We start from the raw sequence: 20,091 nt of genomic DNA on the forward strand, positions 1-20,091 counted from the left end.
TTTGACAAATGAGTCAAACTTTTTCTTATCAAAATAGTTTAAACAATAATGACTTTTTTTTTCTTAAAAACACTTTTTCTGGTCCATCCAAAGAGGCACAAAGCCTGGTTACAAAACGCAACCGCTTAGAATATAATTAAAAAATAGTGAGAAGATGAAAGTACAAATCTGACTTTACTTTGGCAATAAGGACAAACTTAGCAAAAGGCAATGGAAGGCTACGACAGTTGTTAGGGGAGAGATTGACAATAACAAGTAATTACGATAAAATAGTGTTTGCTAGCGTAGACGTAAGAGTAACAAAACGTAAATAAAATCCTTAATATATTTACAGGAAGTAACTACAAGGTGAATGTCGCGCGCTTTCAGTTGACCCTAGCTTAATTGATTAAAACATCTCTTCAATTACAAGTTATAGATTTAAATTTTCTTATCCTACGTGGTTGAACTAAAAAAAACTATAGAGTAACTTCATAACAATGCTACAGTATAAAAGAATGCTCAATCATGCATGAGTATGACAATAACATTCTATGCATCGCCAACAAACAAAGATCATACATATACACAAACTTGTAAATAGAGTTCAAAAAATTTCTCACAACTTAGAGTTGAGGTAGCAACTTTATTCTTATGGCTTTAGGAAGGAGAGGCTATGAATTCAAAAATCAAGTACAGATATATATATATATATATATGCACTTTTAAGTTTTAAGGCAGACTTAAAAGTGAGTCATCGCTTTCCTTCTATTTGTAACTTTTGAATTTTACTCTCAGCATTTTTCTGTGAACTCATTCAAGTAATCATGTGAAAATGGAAGAATTTTTGTTGCGGCCAAATAGTTTAAATTGCTTCTTCTCTCCCTCTTTTCTTTTTTATTTTCTTTTTCCTATCTATTTTTGAAGTTGTTGCTTACAAAGAGGGCAGGAAGATGTGATTGAGAGCCACTTATCCACACACTTGAGATGGAAGAAATGGGAACAAGGTAACTGTCTTACTTCTTCTTCATCTCTGTACTTGACAAGGCAAATGCAACATTCCTAAAGAACAGCAGAGAAAAACACACTCAGAAGAAGGAACTTAACCTTCTAGATGACTTTCAATGATTGTGCATGTAGATATTTATTGATCAGGTAAATAAACCAAAAGAGATGGTTATAGTTTTTAAACCAAAGTCTACTGAGTTGTGAATAGAATGTTCCGAAGTTAGAGAATTTAAAATAGCTATGAAACCTCCTTTGTCTTGAAGATAAACGTGTTTGGTCCATCATTATAAGTATATTATAAGATGTACTTACTGGATCCTCTTTTGGAAGTCTTTTGTTACTATCAGGTTGCATTGAGCTCACTTTATATCGCCAGCATGGTAGCTGGGATATTTGATCATCTAATGCTCCTTTGTCGGTTGACGCCATGCTAATGTTATATCCTAGAAGTCTACTAACCAATGGCACACAACAACATAGCAACAGAAAAAGAATGAAGGGAAAGGAGTAGCAGGTGGCATTCCAAACTAACAGGAAAACACATAGCAAATGAAGCTTGGGAGCTCTTTGAAAAGAACTGAAGCGAGAATCAACGATCCAAACATTACCCATTACAAACCATATTGCGAAGAAAAGTTCGAGAGATGTTCGGCATTTGTTCATCAAACGCAAGCACCTGCACAGCGAATTGAACAGAAGTTGTAGATAGAGTTGCAAAATTTGCATCCACATTCTAAATGAGTCGGTTCCAAAATTTCCGGACAAAGCAACAAAAGCATCATTTTTCTCTTGTACCTTTAGCTAATATCCCATGTCTGTTGTGTTTATGAATTGATGACGGCATGTTCTAAAATATTAATTTTTTATACTAGATTTATGAAACCTTCGTCCATTGAGTTTTGAGTTTCCAGTATTGCAAAGTAAAGCCTAGATAGAATTGTTCCCTGAATTAATGATCGTAAAAACAAGATATTATTTATTCTCCGTCAGCTGCTTTTACCAGTACTCTTATATAGAGAAAGTAGCATGTGAAGGAATACCTTGATGCTTGACTGCTCCTCTGCTGCTCGGTGTCAGAAAGGCCAACACGCTCTCCATGCATTAAATAAAGATGCCAATATCGCCCATAAAGAAGCAACAAACTAAGAATGCAGCCAAGATCATAACCAACTATCCACAGTCTCATAGGCCAAATTGGCTTCTCCGCCTCTGAAATGGCAAGAACAAACACTGTGATGACGAGCTGAACCACCATAGCTACCAGCTCCATAGCCATCCATGAGCTAGAATTGAAAGGATCAGAACCGAGATTTGATCTTGATCCATTCTGGTAGTGAAATACCCTTCGTAAGAAAATGAACCACCTGGCTCTAGACACTCTCATCGCTAATCTAACCCAGAAAGATGCAGAGAGAGCAACAGAATTATCATCTCTAACATCCACACCTGCACCATCTTCTTCCACCAACGAATTTGGGGTAAACAAAGAAGTCCCAGCACCACAGTTACACGATGAACCCGAAACGAAATAAACAGAATTGACCATTGAAAACAACCTTTCCTTATCTAGTCCAACACAAAAGAAAAGCTTAGACTGAGCACAAACATAGAAAACAGAGTGTTCTCATGGAAATTCAAGAGCCAAGTTCCCAGCTATGCAAAACATCAAACACCAATCGTGCACAAAATCAAAAACACTTACTCCAAGTCTCACCACCCGAGCTTATCAACCGCCAAAGTTCAGAAAAACCCTGGAAAGCAATCTCTGAACACAAAAACCATCAGTTTATCACCCAAAAAACATTAGAAAAAAAAAAGAAAAAGAGAGACAGAGAGACCCACCCACGAGAAAGGGCAGTTGGGATTTAAGAGATAGCTTGGAAAAGCCTAAAAGGCAATGAGGAAAGGGGGAAAGAAAGAGGGAAAAGGGGACATGGAAGTGTAGATAGAAGGAAATGGGAGGTTTGGGAAAAGGAGAGGAAGGTGAAAACAGAGATGGGGACTGAAGATCAACCAGAGAAAAGGAAAGAGAAGTGGGTAACTTTGATTGAAAGTGAATCAGAGTATTTTGGGAATGGTGGCGTTAAGGATTGGATTGAATTGGAAGGCCTAACTTTGTTGCAGGTTTTTGTTAAGAAAGCAAGCAAAGCCCAACAAATCGACCGTTTCCTTCAACTGTCAAACCGCTACTTCCTCCTCCTCCTCCTCCAACTACTTTTCGTCGATATAAAATTATATCCATTTTTTTTTCTTTTTCATCGTTAAATAATTTATTTAATGGCCATTTTTTTTCTTATTTTAAATTACAATTTCAGCCTTCAGTAAATAAATTTAAAATTATCCTCAAAGTTTATAATTTGGTTATTAAATCGACTTTTATTTATATTAATATTATATGGATAAAAAAAAAAAAAAAGGAGAAACTTGTGTTATTAAAAAAATTAATCACAGATTCCTTTCCTCTCAGTGTCATTTGTAGTCGGACACTGAGATGAAAGGAACATGGGTAGCTAAAGCCACCAAAAATTTAAAAGAACCTGCAACAAATCATTTGTAATTTGTTTATCCTTTGGCTGACCTACTATCAATCTCGGTTGACTCTTTCAATATTTTTTTCAATGTGTGTTCATATACATTTAAATATAGAAATTTTCAAATGTTTCTCTCCCAACCAAATCTACCTCGTCTTGTGAAAGAAATCCTGAGAACGTCAACAAAAAACATGATCGTTCAGTTCGTGAAATAAAGATGAATAAAAAATGTGATCGAATTGCACATCCTTTTGTTTAGTTGATATTATATTGTCTCGAAAAATTATTCATCTTATTTATATTTTGTTGTTGGAAAACTATTGTTTTTTTATGCTTATGTATTTACCTTTAAAGATATTTGTGCTTCTAAAATTGAATTGTCCAAAAAAAATAATAAAAATAATAAAATTAATATTTAGTTTCAAGTAACTAAAAAATTAATAATCTCCAATTAATTTTAAAATATATTTATGAAAAAAAAGATTCAAAATGTGTATTTCTTTATGAAATTAGTTCATAATGTTTAATAATGATAATTTGACCGAAGTATAAACATGATTAATAACATCGTGAATATAGGACAAACCAAACACTAATAATAATAATAATAATAATAATAATAATAATAATAATAATAATAATAATAATAATAATAATAATAATAAAAATAAAAATAAAAATAATAATAATAATTAATAATAATAATAATAATAATAATCATAATAATAATAATCATAATAATAATAATCATAATAATAATAATAATAATAATAATAATAATAATAATAATAATAATAATAATAATAATAATAATAATAATAATAATAATAATAATAATAATATTTTTTTTAGTTAAACTCTCTACGGGAAAACAACGAAGAAAAAGTATAAAGTTTGGATTATGATAAAATAGAATTTGTGTCATAGTAAGTTTTGTTTACTGTATTTTCCCATTAAAATCTAATTTCAAATAGTTTGTTTTTCTTTTAGTTTGGAAATTTATGTGCGACTTAATTTCAACTCTTTGTTGGTTGAATTTTTTTTATGATTTATGTTTAAAAAACACAATTGTACGAGTTATGAGTTGGTCAAATTGTTAATAACTATCGTGATAAAGCTTAGATTATATATTAGACTAAAATGAGTCTAGCTTGACTAACACATTATTTATACTATTAACCTATTTTATAATGATTGATAAAAACCATTACCAAAATAACAACCCTACAAAAACTTGTGTTTTGATACCAAACCCCAACCACAATCCCTATTCGTGGATACTTTGGTAAAGTTAAGGACTAGGTGACCACATCTACATAAATTCTATTTACTGCTTAAATGTGTGTACGTATTATTTGGTGTAATTGCAGTGATACTACTTCAATGTTAATGATTAAGTGAGCAATATAGTTTATCATTGATAGATACCAAAAGTTTGATTTAAATTTTTTTAATATTTATAAATTATTTTTTAATATGCTATATATGTTTATTTATATGTAACGTTACTTCAATTAACTTTTTGTAGTTTTCCCCCATTTGGTTTTTAGTATATGAAGTTTTACCTAATCAAACAAGGTCAACTTTCTAAACTTTTGAAAAAGTGATTTCTAATTATTATCTTTAACAATTCATAAACCACAGGGTGTTAGGGTTTAATGTTGTAATTATTACAAATCTAAACTCTAATGATTTGAATAATAGAAAAATATCATTTTCTACTAATACTCCAATCTTCTTTAGTCAAAACTCTCAACTCAACTGACATGTAGTATAGTATGTCTTTGCTAATATAGTTCACAAGGTATGTGGTTCAAATTTGGATCCCTTATTTATCTAAAAAAACCCTTCTTCTGATGTGATGTTGATTGCTCGTTAAACTTAGTTGACAAAACTGTGTTTGGAAAGGTGTGAGAGAAGGAAAGAGTACCTAAACTCAAGATAACATATCATTCTCACACAACATTCTCATTTGACGTTTCAACTAGTTGATTGCTCAAACTTTAATCAAAGAAGGAAACTGCAGGTAGGCAAGGCTTCATACCTGCGTACCAATCCGATTGTTGAGTTTTCTTCCTTTTTCATACAATAATTTTCCAGACAAACTTTACACAGCTAATCATGTTGAGGACGTAGACGGGGCCTTGTCAAGTTCATTTATAACAATAAGTTCCACAGAATTAAAGATGAAAAAAGCACACTTGGTTTGTATTCTTTAGGCAAATACAATAGTTCTCACAATATCTACAAATAAGGCATCATTTTCCTGCTACATGTAACCTTAAGTATTTGAGTATAATTAGGTAACTGGTGAGCTCTAGAACTCACTCAAGTAACCATGTGAGACTCTAATCTACGGACTAAACCATAAAAACAGTGAAAATGAGAAAATTTCCATTTGGAAGGGAAAAAGAAGAGAAAAAAAACCCAATGAAGCACTTGAACTGCTTCTACTAATTTCTTGGCTCTCTATCTTTGAAGTTGTTGCTTACAGAGAGGGCATGAAGATGTAATAGCAAGCCACTTATCTACACACTTGAGATGAAACACATGGGAACAAGGCAATTGTCTCACTTCTTCCTTGTCTATATACTTGGCAAGGCAAATGCAACATTCCTGCAAAATCGGAGGCAACCGGAAGTATTTTAGTCCCCCATCGCTCTTTTTATTTGAATTTTCTTCTGTAGTTTTTTCAAAACCAGGAAGAGAATTATTACTTACTGGATCCTCTTTTAGAAGTCCTGTATTGCTATTGTCAGGTTGACTTCTGGGGTTGATGTTGGCTTCGACCGCTTTGTATCTCCAGCAAGGTAGCTGGGAAATTTGATCATCTGATGCCCCTTTTTCGGATGATCCCATGTTAATGTTATACCCTGTAAGGCTACTAATCAATGGCACACAGCAACATAGCAGCAGAAACAGAATAAATGGGAAAGAGTAGCAGATGGCATTCCAAACTAGCAGGAAGCTGCATAGTAGATGTAGCTTGGGAGCTCTCTGGAATGAGGCTAAGCGAGAATCGAAGACCCAAAGATTTCCCATTACAAACCATATTGCAAAGAAAAGATCGAGAGACGTGCGGCATCTGTTCATCAAATGTGAATACCTGAATTATGTTGAATAAAAGTAGTCAGATTAGACGTCAAATTTTGCAGATGCAAACTTTTTGAATAATGAAGAAATAGAAACTCAATAAAATATTGTGTTTACTCTTAATTGATCTCCCTAGTCTGCATTGACTTATTTTCAGTTACACAATATTATTACTTTTAACCCTGTGGGTCATTTGAAAATCTTCCGTTCTTCAATTCAGTTTTTGAGTTAAATAAAGACTCATAAAAATTGCATGAACTTTTAACCTGAACGTTATGGGAAAAGAATGTTAGAACATGATTGACCCTAAGCTTCTTGTCCATTCTAAACTCAATCCTCAGTAGCTTTTCAAGGAAATACTATGAAATAAATTCATAGGAAACTGTAGGTTAAAGATTACCTTGATGATTCATTGCTCCTCTGCTGTTCATGTTCAATATCTGAAAGACGGTTATCATTTCCCTGCATTAGATAATGATACCGATGGCGGCCATAGAGAAGCAATAAGCTAAGAACACAGCCAAGATCATAACCACCTATCCACAACCTCATAGGCCAAACTGGCTTTTCAGCCTGTGAAATGGCAAGAGTAAACACTGAGATAATTAGCTGAAACAACAGAGCTACAAGTTCCATCGCCATCCACAAACCCGAATTGAAAGGATTAGGCCCAAGATCAGATCTCGATCCGTTTTGGTAGTGGAAAACTCTTCTCAAAAATATAAACCATCTAGCTCTAGATATTTTCATCGCCATTTTAACCCAAAAGGAAGGAGGGACAGAATCAGATGCTTCGTTTCTGATATCATCAGCCATAGCGCCATCTTCTCCAGACACCGAAATTGATATGAAAGACGTAGTAGCATCAGAATTAAATGATGGTCCCGAAAGGAAGAAACCAGAATGAATCATTGCAAAATGACCTTTTCCAACTAAAACCAACCAGGTTCCTTATCAAGAACAAGACAACAAACTACACGGACATGGAGAAAGTTGGAAATATGAAGAAAGAAAAGGGGATGGTTCTCATGGAAGGATAACTAAAACGAAAGGGCAAGTCCAAGCACGAAGACAACAAAAATCACATAAGTTTTGCCCGTAATGATTAAAAGAGAAACGGAACCCGTTTTGGGACAAAAGCAAACGATCCAAATTCATGAAAGTCTCATGTCCCAAACTATAAGGTATTCAGTGAAGCAAAACATCAAACACCTATCGTGCAGGCCCAAAACTGCCAATTCAGAGAGAAGCTTTAAAAGGGTATCTCATAACAAACAAAAAATTGGAATCAGGGCGTATATAAAGGCATAAAGAGCAAGAAGAAGGCAACAAAAAACGGTTGAAAAAAAGAAGACAGGAAGTTGATGTTGGGTCGCAGAGGGTGGCCAGAAACTCAAGAAAAATGAAAAAATAAAAAAATAAAACAGAGAAACTCAGATGAAATCAACAATCGAACGGTTTAGAAATGCGCTAAAGGCGTTGGCCAAACTTCAAAAAAATAAAAAATAAAACAAAAAAGACCAAATAGAGAAGAAGAAATAATCAATAATCAACCGTATCGTTCTCTTTTTTTTATTTTTTCCTTACAACAGTTGAATGAACCGCAAATCTTCTTCTGTCATAATCAGTAATTCCAAACCCCCATACCCAGATACTCCTGCAAGATTCAAAATAGAGAGATATAAACAAAACCCCACAAGGGGTTTTCAAAATGGATAAGAGAAAGAAACAAAAGAAAGTAGTTTTTCTGAAGAAGGTAAATGGTTGGCCACCAAATCCAACTAGCAAGATTGAAGGAGGTGTCGGGGGGAGTGGCCCTCAAAGACAGATATTTAAAGCAAAGAGAGGGAATGGCGGTTGGCCACACACCATTGTTGAAGAGAGGAGAAGCTCAGAGTGGCCCGCCCAATTTGAAATGGCAACGTGGAGAGCTAATCCAAAACGCTAAAGAAAAAAAAAAAAAAACCCAACTAACTGTTTCTTAGATTCTTCTTCTTCTTTCTTCCTTTGTTTCTTGATTGAAATTCAATCTGTAAAAGACATCAACATCAAGAAGATGGAGATGAGAAAGACCCAATTTTTAAATTTGGGGACTGCTTGTTTATTGGTTCATAATTGGGAGTGAGACTGAGAGAGAATAATAATATCTCCCCATCCTTTATCTTGCAAATACAAAGAGTATGTGTGTTTGTGTTTTCATTAAGTTTTGTTATTTATTTATTTATTTAATGGTCAAACCTTTGTCCATTTTGCTTTAATATCCCATCTTCTTTCAATGAGGGCTTTATTATTGTTGAACTATTATTATTTCTTTTTTAAGATTTAAATTAAACTTTATTTTCAATATCATTTTGGTACATTAATTTTTAGGCAATTATTCTATATTTAATGAATCTTTCTTATCTGTGAAACAAAACTTTTTGGTTAAAATTTGAAAATACTTACATACAAAATATTGTTATTATATGACAAATTTTGATAACATTAACTTCCAAAATTTGAATTTAAGATTTATTAAAAGTAAAAATATTAAACTTAAACATTCGAAAGTATTGGGATTAACATTGAAAGCTTCAAATATAAAAATCAAAATGTCATTTAGCCTCAAATTTGTTTGAGAATTATTATGATATGTATATTAAGATTCTGTTTACTTTAGTAAGTTATTAGTTTGTTACTTTCTCTTGAATAGGTTATAACCTTGTAAAGCCAATGAATTCATATGTTCTCGTTGGCTATTTATCAACCAAGTTATTCATTAATAAAACTTGAACATATTAAATTACTCTTGAGAGCCTTAATATGGTATCATATTAACAAAATCCCCTTTTAAGAGTTACAATCCTCTAGGCTCTCCCCACAGCAGAATGCATAATCCCTCCAAATTCCTCTTCATCTACCAACTAGACGGCGAATTGCTCCACTATTGAGCAATATTTCAATCCCTACTTTCTACACCACTTAGACAGCACGAGCATCCTCGTATCCAACCTTCTCACCATAATAAATTATACCTCTTGGAGTTAAGTGATGAAAATCGGACTAACCATGAAGAATAAACTTGGCTTCATCGACGACAACATCACTCGTCCCATCGATGAACTTCTCCAATCATGGATCGTCTGTAATGTGTAGTCATGACTTGGATATTGAATTTGCTATCAAAGGAGAATTCTACCAACATTAATTTCTCTGATTCAGCACACGAAATCAGTATTGATCTTCAAGAAAGATATTAACTCAAGAGCAGACCTCGAGTATATCAAATTCGTAAGGAACTATCAACCCTAACTCAACCACAAGACTCGGTTACCTCCTACTATTAGAAGCTAAAAACAACTGTGGAATGAACTAGCCTCATGTCGTCCTTCTTGCTCGTGTGGACTCTACACTTGTGGAGCAGTCAATGACCTCAATGCCTACTTCCAAACTGTACGTGATGACATTCCTTGTGGGGCAGAATGAAGCTTTCAATTCGATTGGCACACAATTACTTCTAATGGAACCAGAAGCAACAATCTCAATGAATATTTCTTCTATAATCCAAGAGATTGAACATAGAGCAATTCCTACATCCTAAGGCTTAAACGATTCTTTTGTAGTACAAGCAACCACACTTTTGGGCAAAAATCCAGTGAAGTCCTCTAGCAATCGAAAGAAGAAAGATTGACCTGTCTATACTCATTGTAATCATGTGGCCATACTATGGACAGTTGCTAAAACATACATGGTTATCCCCAGACCATTGTTATCATCAGAAAAATCCACGAAAGAATGAACCTTCCATGAATAACTCACCTGAAAATCCCCTTGAGAGTTTATCAAATGAACTTTGCCAAAGCCTCCTCTCAATGCTGCAGTCTTACCTTAGTAAGGCCAAAACCAATACGAAGTCATCTTCTAACTCACATATAGCAGATATGTGTTCCCAAACCAAACTTATACATTCTATGAGAAATGATATGTGGATTTTAGATTTTGAAGCATCAAATCACATTTGGCATAATAAAAGTATGTTTTCATCCCTTCAACCTATACAAAATGCTACAATTTCCTTACTAAACCACACTCATGTCTCTATCAAATATACTATCAAAATATCTCCCTCATTAGTCCCGAAACAAGTAATGTTTTTACTAGAATTTTGTTTTAACTTGCTATTAATCAGTGCCCTAACTTCATCCTTACCTACACTAGTTAAGTTTTGTGATGGTTGTTGCATTATTCAGAACAAGTACTCTTTGAAGACGATTGGCAAAGCTAATGTCTGGCATGGGTTGTATCTTTTTCAATCTCTAAATACTTCTGAGACTACTGAATTTACTACTTTAAATATTGCTTGTTATTCACATGTATGACCTACGTATTATGATAATGATTTGTCTGTAGCTTCTTTGACTTATATTGATATTGATACATTGCATAATAGACTAGCCACCCCAGTTACAAACATATTTCCCATCTGAAAGACATACTCCATGTAATATTTTCCCTCTAGCCAAATAGAAATGACTTTCTTTCCAATCAAATAACCATGTTTCAAATAAAGCTTTTGAATTGATCCATTGTAATACATGGGAACCATGCAAAAACAATACACATCTGGACATAAATACTTTCTAACTATTGTAGATGATTTCTCCAGATATACGTGGTTATTTCTTATAAACACAAATCTGATGCACAACACGTTATACCAAAATTTTCACATTTTTGGAAAATCAATACTAACATCACTATCCAGATGTTTAGAGATTTGTTTGAGAATTATTGTGATGTGTATATAAGTTAGGGTTTATTTTGAATAACTATTTAAACAATAATTTAGTCATGAAAGTTTTCTTTGTAACAATGTGTGATATATGGAAATTTTATTTGAAAAAATTATATTAATATTTTAGAGGGTTGAAGAGATGGCAAATGTTGATAAATCCAACTTTTACTTTCATTAAAAACGTTCATTATTTACTCTTGATTATGCATTATACTTTGAGATGACTATTGGGGCTTTACGAAACTCACTTGTATATAAGATGCTCATTTGACATATATATAAGAAAAAACACTTCTCACAAAGTTCTCTCCATCTTCTTTCTCTCTATTTTATTCCTGAAAATCAAAAGAGTGTTTGGTATTTCGATCAGGTTTTGATGCAGCTCTGATTGAGTTTGATTGTTTTATCCTATGGACGCCATGGAATTATTAGAGTTGTTTGCATTTCGAGCTGAGCCACAAAACGTCTTAAAGAGAGTGTGATCCATGACTCTAGGCATTCATCTCAACACGACGAGCACTTGTGAAATGTATTTTATATTTCATGTGATTGTAGGTGTTGATGTATTCGAAGATGATGTCTGGCGATTGAGAGATGATAAATTTACTTTTTTTATGAATTTAATTTGTTCCAAACAAATATTATTGTAAAACTCTTTTTTTTTATTGAATATATTCTAGTTTTGTAAACTAAATTTTGGTATTTCAATAAAATTATTAATTTTCTATTTGTTTTATATTAAAAATTTATTAAACTTAAATCGAATCAAAACTAAAAAAAACTACCATAGGTTACAAAAAGAAAATGAAGATAATAATTGAAAAAAAGGTAAAAAAAAGATCATGCAGGAGCTGACCCTCTATCCCAATGCTTTCTAGTACGCGTCGGGATATGGTATTCTACGACACAAATTAACCAACGTCGGGACTGTTGGGAGTATGACACTCCTGATGCCACTTCGTGTCTGCATACATCAAGGAATCATCTTCCAACGCATTTCTCCCAACTCCTTTTTGGACAATGGCCTATGCGTCAAGAGAACCGTTTTCGATGCGCTTTGGTATATATCTCGACGTATTGATGCGTCGGAAGAGCCTCAATTTCTTGAAGTGAGGTGACTTTATTTCTAACATTTAAATGATCAGTTGACCAAACTTTCAAGGCATTTTGTCTTAGTGTTCAGATCCAAACGCTTAACTCAAGTTTCAAAGCATTCTTCAAGATACTAGTTTAATCACTATGTAGTAATTTAATATGCAATAATTTAGTTTGTCTACTTTAGAATTATGATAATTTTCAATCCATACTAGGAACAAATTCATCAAAATCAAATATGAATTTTTATTAAATAATGGCTCAATATTTGTAGTTTATAAATGTATGCATTAATTCTTAGTTAGTTTTTCAATCCACATAGATAAGAAATTTCATTAATTTTATATTTATTTTATATAATATTACCAAATTGTTACTAAGAATTATATTGTTGCCCACAACAAATTAAACACTGAATAATTACAAAAATGTAAGTACGTGGCCAAACATATCATTCAAAGCTCGTGGGGTACATTGTAGTTTCTATTAAAAAAATTTATGCTTTTTAACGTTTATTTTTTATATTTTAAAATGAAAAAAATTAAAAATGATAAAATTGTTGAAAATATTTATAAAATATAGTAAAATATCATATTCCATCGATGATAAATACTGACAAAAGTCTATCAATGTCTATTAAATGTATTGATAGAAATTTATTAATGTTTATAATTGATAAACTCTAAAATTTTATTATATTTTCTAAATATTTTGATTCATTATATTATAATTAACAATATAATTAAAATGAGGTGGAGTTTAAAAGTTTCTTAGAAACTTCATATAGAAAATACAATTCTTACAAGTAACTCTTATAAATTTGGAAAACTTTGTTCTATGGAAACGAGATTTAATAAGGAAAAATGGTTACTTATAAATGTATTTAAAGAATATATTGAAAAGTCACTATCCAAAAAAAAGAAAGAAAGAATATGTGAAAAAATCATTATCTAAAAAGTAATCTAAAAGGTGTCATTCAAATACATCACTCCAATGGAATTGTTTTTTTATAATTTTATGAACTATTCATATCCAACTTTAGGGTTTAGGGTCGAATCACCATCGCTCTCTATTTTCTCTTCTTCTTCGATAGTTCCGTCACTCTCTTCTTATGGATTGTTGGTCCCTTTCTCTCCCTCTCGACGACGAGTTCAAGAAGCTCGTCAATCATATGAACCCTCACAGGTTTCTTTTTCTCTTTAATCTTCGATTTTCATTATGGGTTTTGTTTACTCTGTTTCTTTTCTTAAATGGGTTTTGTTTTCCAGGGTTACCATTGATAATGATTCTATCAGAAAAGCTACTCCGATTAAGGTCTTTTTTTTTCTACTTCAATTATTATTTATCCCTTCCATTCCTAACAGCGCTGAATTTCGCCGTAAACTCTCTGCAGTAATCAGCCCTTTCGTTGCATCAGCAAGCAGCCGAAAACCGCTGCAAAGCTCAGACACAAACACCTCGACGTCGAGCTTCTGTGCCATCACCGGCAACAAGTCTTCATACCCTTCATCCACTCTACTTGAGGTATTATGATTTTGATCCATTGCTGAAGACGAGAAATTAAGATGAAGAGGGAATTATATATATAAAGCCTTATTGATTGGTTTGGTTGGAAAGGACAATTCTTGATGTCAACTCATTCCTCAAAATCATCCCAAATCTTACCTGTCTAAGATACCCACAATCTCTAAATACATATAAATTAAAAGGACGACACACAGGAGAACAAAATATTTCCCTATACTAAGTGTCTAAGTCTAACCATAGTTAAGTTTTAGATGAGTGTGTGAGAGAGAACAGATTTTTATCCAAAAACAAAAGTTAATGCTTTTGTAACTAATAGACTCTGACCAATGGATATATAGTCTATCATTTAGAGCCGGATCTAATTATCATATCCTAATACTCTAATATTGATCTGATTGCTCCTAAAAAATTACTGACTATCAAAATTTTGGAAGGTCGTCATCAACAATTTTCAAGATGGGTTTTGGGTTTTTTCTAATTGGAATTGAGTTGTGAAATTTTTCAGGTTGATAGTGCTAATAAGCGAGGGAGTTTACTGGAAGTGGTTCAGGTTCTTAATGATTTGAATCTCATAATTAGACGAGCTTACATAGTTATTTGCCTCGTTTGGAATTACAGCTGGTTTTGTTGTGTTTTTCATTGGCAATCCTTAGATTTCTTCTCAAGGGTTTTGGAGTATCCAAGATTTCCTCTCAAATTATTGTAAGTACTCATTTTTCTAATCATTAATTTGCATTTTCCTCTTTTTTGGATTTCATTTAATTTAATTTCCTATGCATTTTCTTGTTTTAAATACTCTTTTTTCTCCGGAAATTAAAGGGGTCTTTTTAATTGTGTTTCTATGACTTTTGATTGTTTAGTTCAAAGTCCATGAAGTGTAATATAATTAATAGTATAACATTGTGCACCTTTTTTTTTCAAGTACTTCAATATTTGTGGAGTTTAAGGTTTGAAACTATTGATATTTGAAATAGTAATTGATGTTTTATCCCAATGACAAATGAACTTAAAGTTTGTGTATCATTACTCTATGTTAAATGTTAAATGTGTATCATTGTGCACCTTTTTTTTTCAAGTACTTCAATATTTTTGGATTTCTGGCATATATATATATAGTAAACTCTCAACACAGTTTTCTAGTGAATTATAAAAATATATCTTGAAGGGGAACTGACTTGCATTCTGTGAATGAAACATTACTATATTCCTTAGATATTTTTCCTCCTGTTATGCAAGTTCCTCATGAAAATTCTTAAAACCATCTCTATCTAATGGAAATTGACCTATAATTGTAACAGAATTCTATATCTACACTGAGACATATGTCAGATGTAGTAACCTTTACTAATATATGCAGGTGAGATTCATTTCCAATCTAGTGATGTAGTAACCTTTGTGGTGAAGATTTAGTCATTGGTGGTTGGTTCATTCTACTGTAACTTGCCTGTTCAAGGCTCTTTGGCATTGGCTTTCTTGATGGAGCAATAAAGGTGTTGTAGAATTGCTCTTCATCACAATTCTCAGAGGATATGATGTATGTATATCTAAAAGGTAGGTGTAGGAAATATTTTTCATGTAACAACCAACAGGATGCCATATTTATTATTTATTCACAAAGTTCATTGTTGTTTCTAGTTTGTTGCCATATTTTTCAGTCAGGTTATGGCAAGGAGGAAATACCGCTGGCCCTGGTGTGGTGTTTTTTCTTTTGAAGATTAAAAAAAAAAAATCTTTGTGATATGTGGTTTGCTTGCTTTGAACGACCTTTTTTTCTCTTAAATAAGTTGGTTTCTGTTTTTTACATTTTTGTTTTGTTTGTGATATGGATACTTAGTTACGTAGGTTTCGGTTGCGAGACTTGCAATTATAACTAGGTCATAAAATTGTTACTTATCAATTCAACCATCTTGATGTCTTTTACAGGGAGATATCACTAAACAAATGACTGCAATAGAAGAAATGGTTGCAAGTGAGTACAATTAGCCAGACCCTTATCTTTGTGACAAGATCTTGAAGATGGTCATTTGTGAAGCGTTCTAGTTTGCTATTAGTTGCAATTTTAGTTATTGCTCTCTCAATATATTCTTTTTCTTTCTTTCTTTCTTTTTTTCCAAAGGATGATCAATGTATAATAATTAAGCTTCATAACTTCTTTGTATTTGGAGCCAAGTTGTATATAAATGTACACATTATTAAGATTTCATTTTGTATATGTACAAGTAAAAGATTTCATTTTTAACTATTTGGTGTCATACAAAATGGACAATAATGCAAGGATTTAATAAAAATAAATTTGAAAAAACGACATTAAAGACAGCTTTAATGTCGGTTAAAAAAAAATTAAAGACATCTTTAATGTCGGTTATCCACCGACATTAAAGATAAACCGACATTAAAGGCCTTCAATAACACCTTCAAAGATGTCGGTTTATAACCGACATTGAAGGCCTTTAATGTCGGTTTATAACCGACATTAAAGATGTCTTTAATGTCGGTTATAAACCGACATTGAAGCCCAACCGACATTAAAGCCCTTTAATAACGCTCGCAAAGATGTCGGTCGCCAAGTGACATTAAAGGCCTTTAATGTCGGTTTTAAACCGACATTAAAGGCCAAATTTCTTGTAGTGTTTATAGCTTTGCTTTAGGAACTTCATTTTCTAGCTTGGTCAATCCAACGCTCATGCCCTAAGTAGGACATTATTTTGACCTAATAATAATGTTCGTCATCCAAGCTCTCTTAGGAAAATTTTTAGAAAGTCTCACTAGAAAATTTTTCAAAATGTCTATCAACATTTTAATCTTTCGTGATCAACCAAATTACTATCACGTTGGTGTCAACTCTTTTATATGTCCTTTTATCTTGAAATATCACACCTAATTAAACCATACTATTAGGTACGAAGAGTCACCTTAATAGACTACTTTTAACTATAGTAGCTTACTTGGTATAACTACCAACAATAGTTAGTGGTAGTTAGACCAAAATCCATGTCTTTAACTATATCAAGCAACCTGGATTCTTTTATATTCTACCAAATATCAGCTATAACAAAAATAAGTTATCGATATCATCTGTAAACAATTTTTTTAATCAAAATTCATACATCAATTCAAACATAATTAATTAAATAAGACATCAACTACCTATTTAAAAATCTATAGTTCAATCTATCTTTCCATCCTTAAATTTATATATAAATAAAAGACAAGATATATTACTATTTAATTTTAAAACTGTTGATGGCTATAATTTTATTTAAAATTCTCATTCTAACTTTAACATAAAAATTATTTTGGTTTGGTTTAATTTGAAAGCTGTATTTTTCTCAAATTACCTATGAGGAACATCAACGCATATAATTAATAATAATAACTCTCTCAAATTTGAAAATTAGACGGTAAAATCCGTATAATATTGAAGGTTATAGTTATTATATATATATATATATATATATATATATATATATATATATATATATATATATATATATATATATATATATATATATATATATATATATATATATATATGAAAACTTGAGAAAATGGGAAGGTAAGCTAAGAATGTAAAAAAGTTGTGATATCACTATCAAATCCCAACTTCCTAATATATATATATATATGTGTGTGTTTGTTGATAAGACTTGGCTTCAAATCCGAATTACGTAGTTAGGAGAAATTTGTAAGGAGACGTGGCAAAGACCCAATGGCCAACCTCACCAACTCATCTAATTTAGAAACCCTACATGAAAAATACTGTTATCTCGTAAGCTTACACTTGGACATCCTCTATTGTCTGCTTGACACGTGGTGTAATTGGTCAAAATGGCAAATTTGGAAATGTTTACTTTCTACTTTTCTACGTATTGCTTCCCATAATATTCAATTCAGTCATACCATATTTTGATATATATATATATATATTATTCTAAACTTGTTTTCCCTATCCACTAATTTAGCTCTCCTTTTATTTTAATTAGTTCATGCAAACACATATCTTAAAATTACATTTCATACAATAAAACCTCCTTTAACATATCTTTATCAACAAGTTTATAATAAACTAATAACCTTAATTTTGGTTTTAATTAAGATTTATAGAAGGGATATGAGAAACTTATATAGTAATGGTTATGAATACACAAAAAAAAAAATAATAATAATAATAAAATAAAATATTTACAAATAAAAGAAAACTTAAATGACTTATAGTGTTTTTTTAATATAGATTTTGTTATATTTTGTAAGTATTTTAAATCTTTGCTATTGTTGTAGATGAATTTTAGCATACCCAAAAGAGAACCTATGGGAGGGCTAAGCTAGCTCGATGGACTCATGGAGTGAGAAGCTACATGAGGTGAGCCAAAGCGAGCTTTAAGAGGTGGATCAATGAGGTGAACCTAGATTGATGGTACGTCAAATTATGTCTAAATAATTTGAAGGTGCGTCAAATTATGTCTAAATAAAGCCAGAATCTTTACTATTTTTCTACTGTCTTACTATTCCAAAACACCATACTAACTTGAGTGTGGAAATATGTGTGGTTAGACACCATACCAGTCTTATTCTCTTTGTCTTATATGTACTCGAATGGATCTCCCCTGTAAAACAAATTTTACAATTAATCCCTTTTTTGAAGGTGGAGTCGTCAAAGACACCTACCACAAAAATGTCAATTCTAATAATTTGACTCGATTTCAATTGAACTAATACCATTTTTCTGTTGAAGCAGCAACTCAAACTTGGCGATGTGAAAACGTGATTATTTATGTTCCACCGTGGAGATAAAGCCTTTTTGTGGATGCAATTGAGTTTGCAAGTTATGGGTTGAGCAATTTTAATCAAGTTCACACAGCTATAGGATGTGATACCCAAAAAGGGAACTTTATCCAATAGGCACATTGAGCAAAAGCAATGTTCACATATGCGAAAGGTACTCTTGAGCAAGAGGAAAAAAAGGAAACTTTGAACCCATGGAGGTAATAAAAAATTTTCCAAGATTGTCAAGGACCCCAATACAAGAAGTTTGAAAATAAATAGAAGAGTTTTTTCTTTTTTTTTACATAAAAAGAAATAGAGAGAAGTTTTCAGTGAAGGATCCAATTTGGCAGGGAAGAAATCAAACCATCCATTCATTGATATGTACATAACGCTCCACTATAAACTTCAAAGATGTGGATGGTGCAACTAGCCAACCACGTGATGATACTATGAACATTTGAAGGTCAAATCGAGGTAGAACCATTTAACACTACGCTCTATACCATAGAAGAAAAAAAGATTAATTGCACCTAAAGTTAAACTCTCAACCATTGACTTCTACTAAGACAAGTTTGAGATTGGGGGCAACAGTTTGATAGACTCATGGGTGAGAACCCTACGTGAAGTGAGTCTAAATGAGCTCAACAGTAGCTTGATGAAACCATGAGGTAAGCTTAGGCGAGCATAGTTTGAGCTCAGTGGACCCATTAGGTAAACCTAAATGAGTCTGATGGTAGTTCAATGGACCCATAGGATGAGCCTAGTGACAGCTTGTTAGACTTATAAGGTGTGTTCAAGAGAAGCTCTAAAAGCGTACAAGAGAGCTTAAGGAAGTACCCATGGGGAGAGCACATAAAACTTTGTGGAACGCATGAGATAGATAAGCTCAAGAGAAGCTCCAAAAAGCCTGAGAGAGAGCTTAAGAGCATCCTTTTAAGACGAGGAAGACCCATAAGGGAGAGCTTAACCTCCTAAGAGAAGCTCATAGAAGGAGGATCCCATAGGGAAAGCCTAGTCTTCTAAAAGAAGCTCGCCGAAGGAGGACTCACTAGGGATAGCCTAACTTCCTAAGTGAAGGAGGACCAATAAAGAAAAGTACTCCTAGGACAGTATCAATGAGAGCTCAAAGGACCCACGAAGGAAGCACTCTAAGCCATTGAATGTGAAACCGTTCAGATTCCAAATGGGCAAGTATCATTAAAGAAATCGATATATAGGAGCATTATGGGTTTATCAACTCAATGGTTGTGGAAGTTCAAGAAGCACAATTATTACCCAAATGTTACAAATCACCATAGTATATAAACAGCCAAGGCCATT

The 20,091-nt window shown here is 32.5% G+C and overlaps 2 protein-coding genes and 2 long non-coding RNA genes across 5 annotated transcripts; 2 read left to right on the forward strand and 2 right to left on the reverse strand.

The window, feature by feature from the left end:
• Positions 1-585: 585 nt before the first annotated feature.
• LOC103501270 (E3 ubiquitin-protein ligase At4g11680) lies at positions 586-3,251 on the reverse strand. 2 transcript variants are annotated; one of them, XM_008464807.3, is made up of 5 exons: positions 2,830-3,251; positions 2,690-2,752; positions 2,028-2,553; positions 1,300-1,663; positions 586-1,041 (listed from the first exon to the last, which is right to left on the reverse strand). In XM_008464807.3, the coding sequence occupies exons 3-5, from the start codon at positions 2,531-2,533 to the stop codon at positions 895-897; spliced, it is 1,017 nt and encodes a 338-aa protein (XP_008463029.1). In that variant the 5' UTR covers positions 2,534-2,553; positions 2,690-2,752; positions 2,830-3,251; the 3' UTR covers positions 586-894. The 2 variants fall into 2 exon arrangements, with proteins under 2 accessions (XP_008463029.1, XP_050937656.1); XM_051081699.1 differs by having other exon boundaries at positions 2,028-2,442; positions 2,830-3,250.
• Positions 3,252-5,698: 2,447 nt separating this feature from the next.
• Positions 5,699-8,864, reverse strand: LOC103501269 (E3 ubiquitin-protein ligase At4g11680). The gene is made up of 3 exons (XM_008464803.3): positions 7,012-8,864; positions 6,240-6,624; positions 5,699-6,134 (listed from the first exon to the last, which is right to left on the reverse strand). The coding sequence occupies exons 1-3, from the start codon at positions 7,521-7,523 to the stop codon at positions 5,988-5,990; spliced, it is 1,044 nt and encodes a 347-aa protein (XP_008463025.1). The 5' UTR covers positions 7,524-8,864; the 3' UTR covers positions 5,699-5,987.
• Positions 8,865-13,479: 4,615 nt separating this feature from the next.
• On the forward strand, positions 13,480-14,020 carry LOC127148184 (uncharacterized). Its single transcript, XR_007818963.1, has 3 exons — positions 13,480-13,665; positions 13,749-13,794; positions 13,874-14,020. It is a non-coding gene; the product is annotated as an uncharacterized LOC127148184 (long non-coding RNA).
• A 1,393-nt stretch (positions 14,021-15,413) lies between these two features.
• Positions 15,414-16,246, forward strand: LOC127149424 (uncharacterized). Its single transcript, XR_007821001.1, has 2 exons — positions 15,414-15,698; positions 15,931-16,246. It is a non-coding gene; the product is annotated as an uncharacterized LOC127149424 (long non-coding RNA).
• The last annotated feature ends 3,845 nt before the right edge of the window (positions 16,247-20,091 follow it).

This window comes from Cucumis melo, chromosome 1 (assembly GCF_025177605.1).
Source record: "Cucumis melo cultivar AY chromosome 1, USDA_Cmelo_AY_1.0, whole genome shotgun sequence".
NCBI lineage: Eukaryota > Viridiplantae > Streptophyta > Magnoliopsida > Cucurbitales > Cucurbitaceae > Cucumis > Cucumis melo.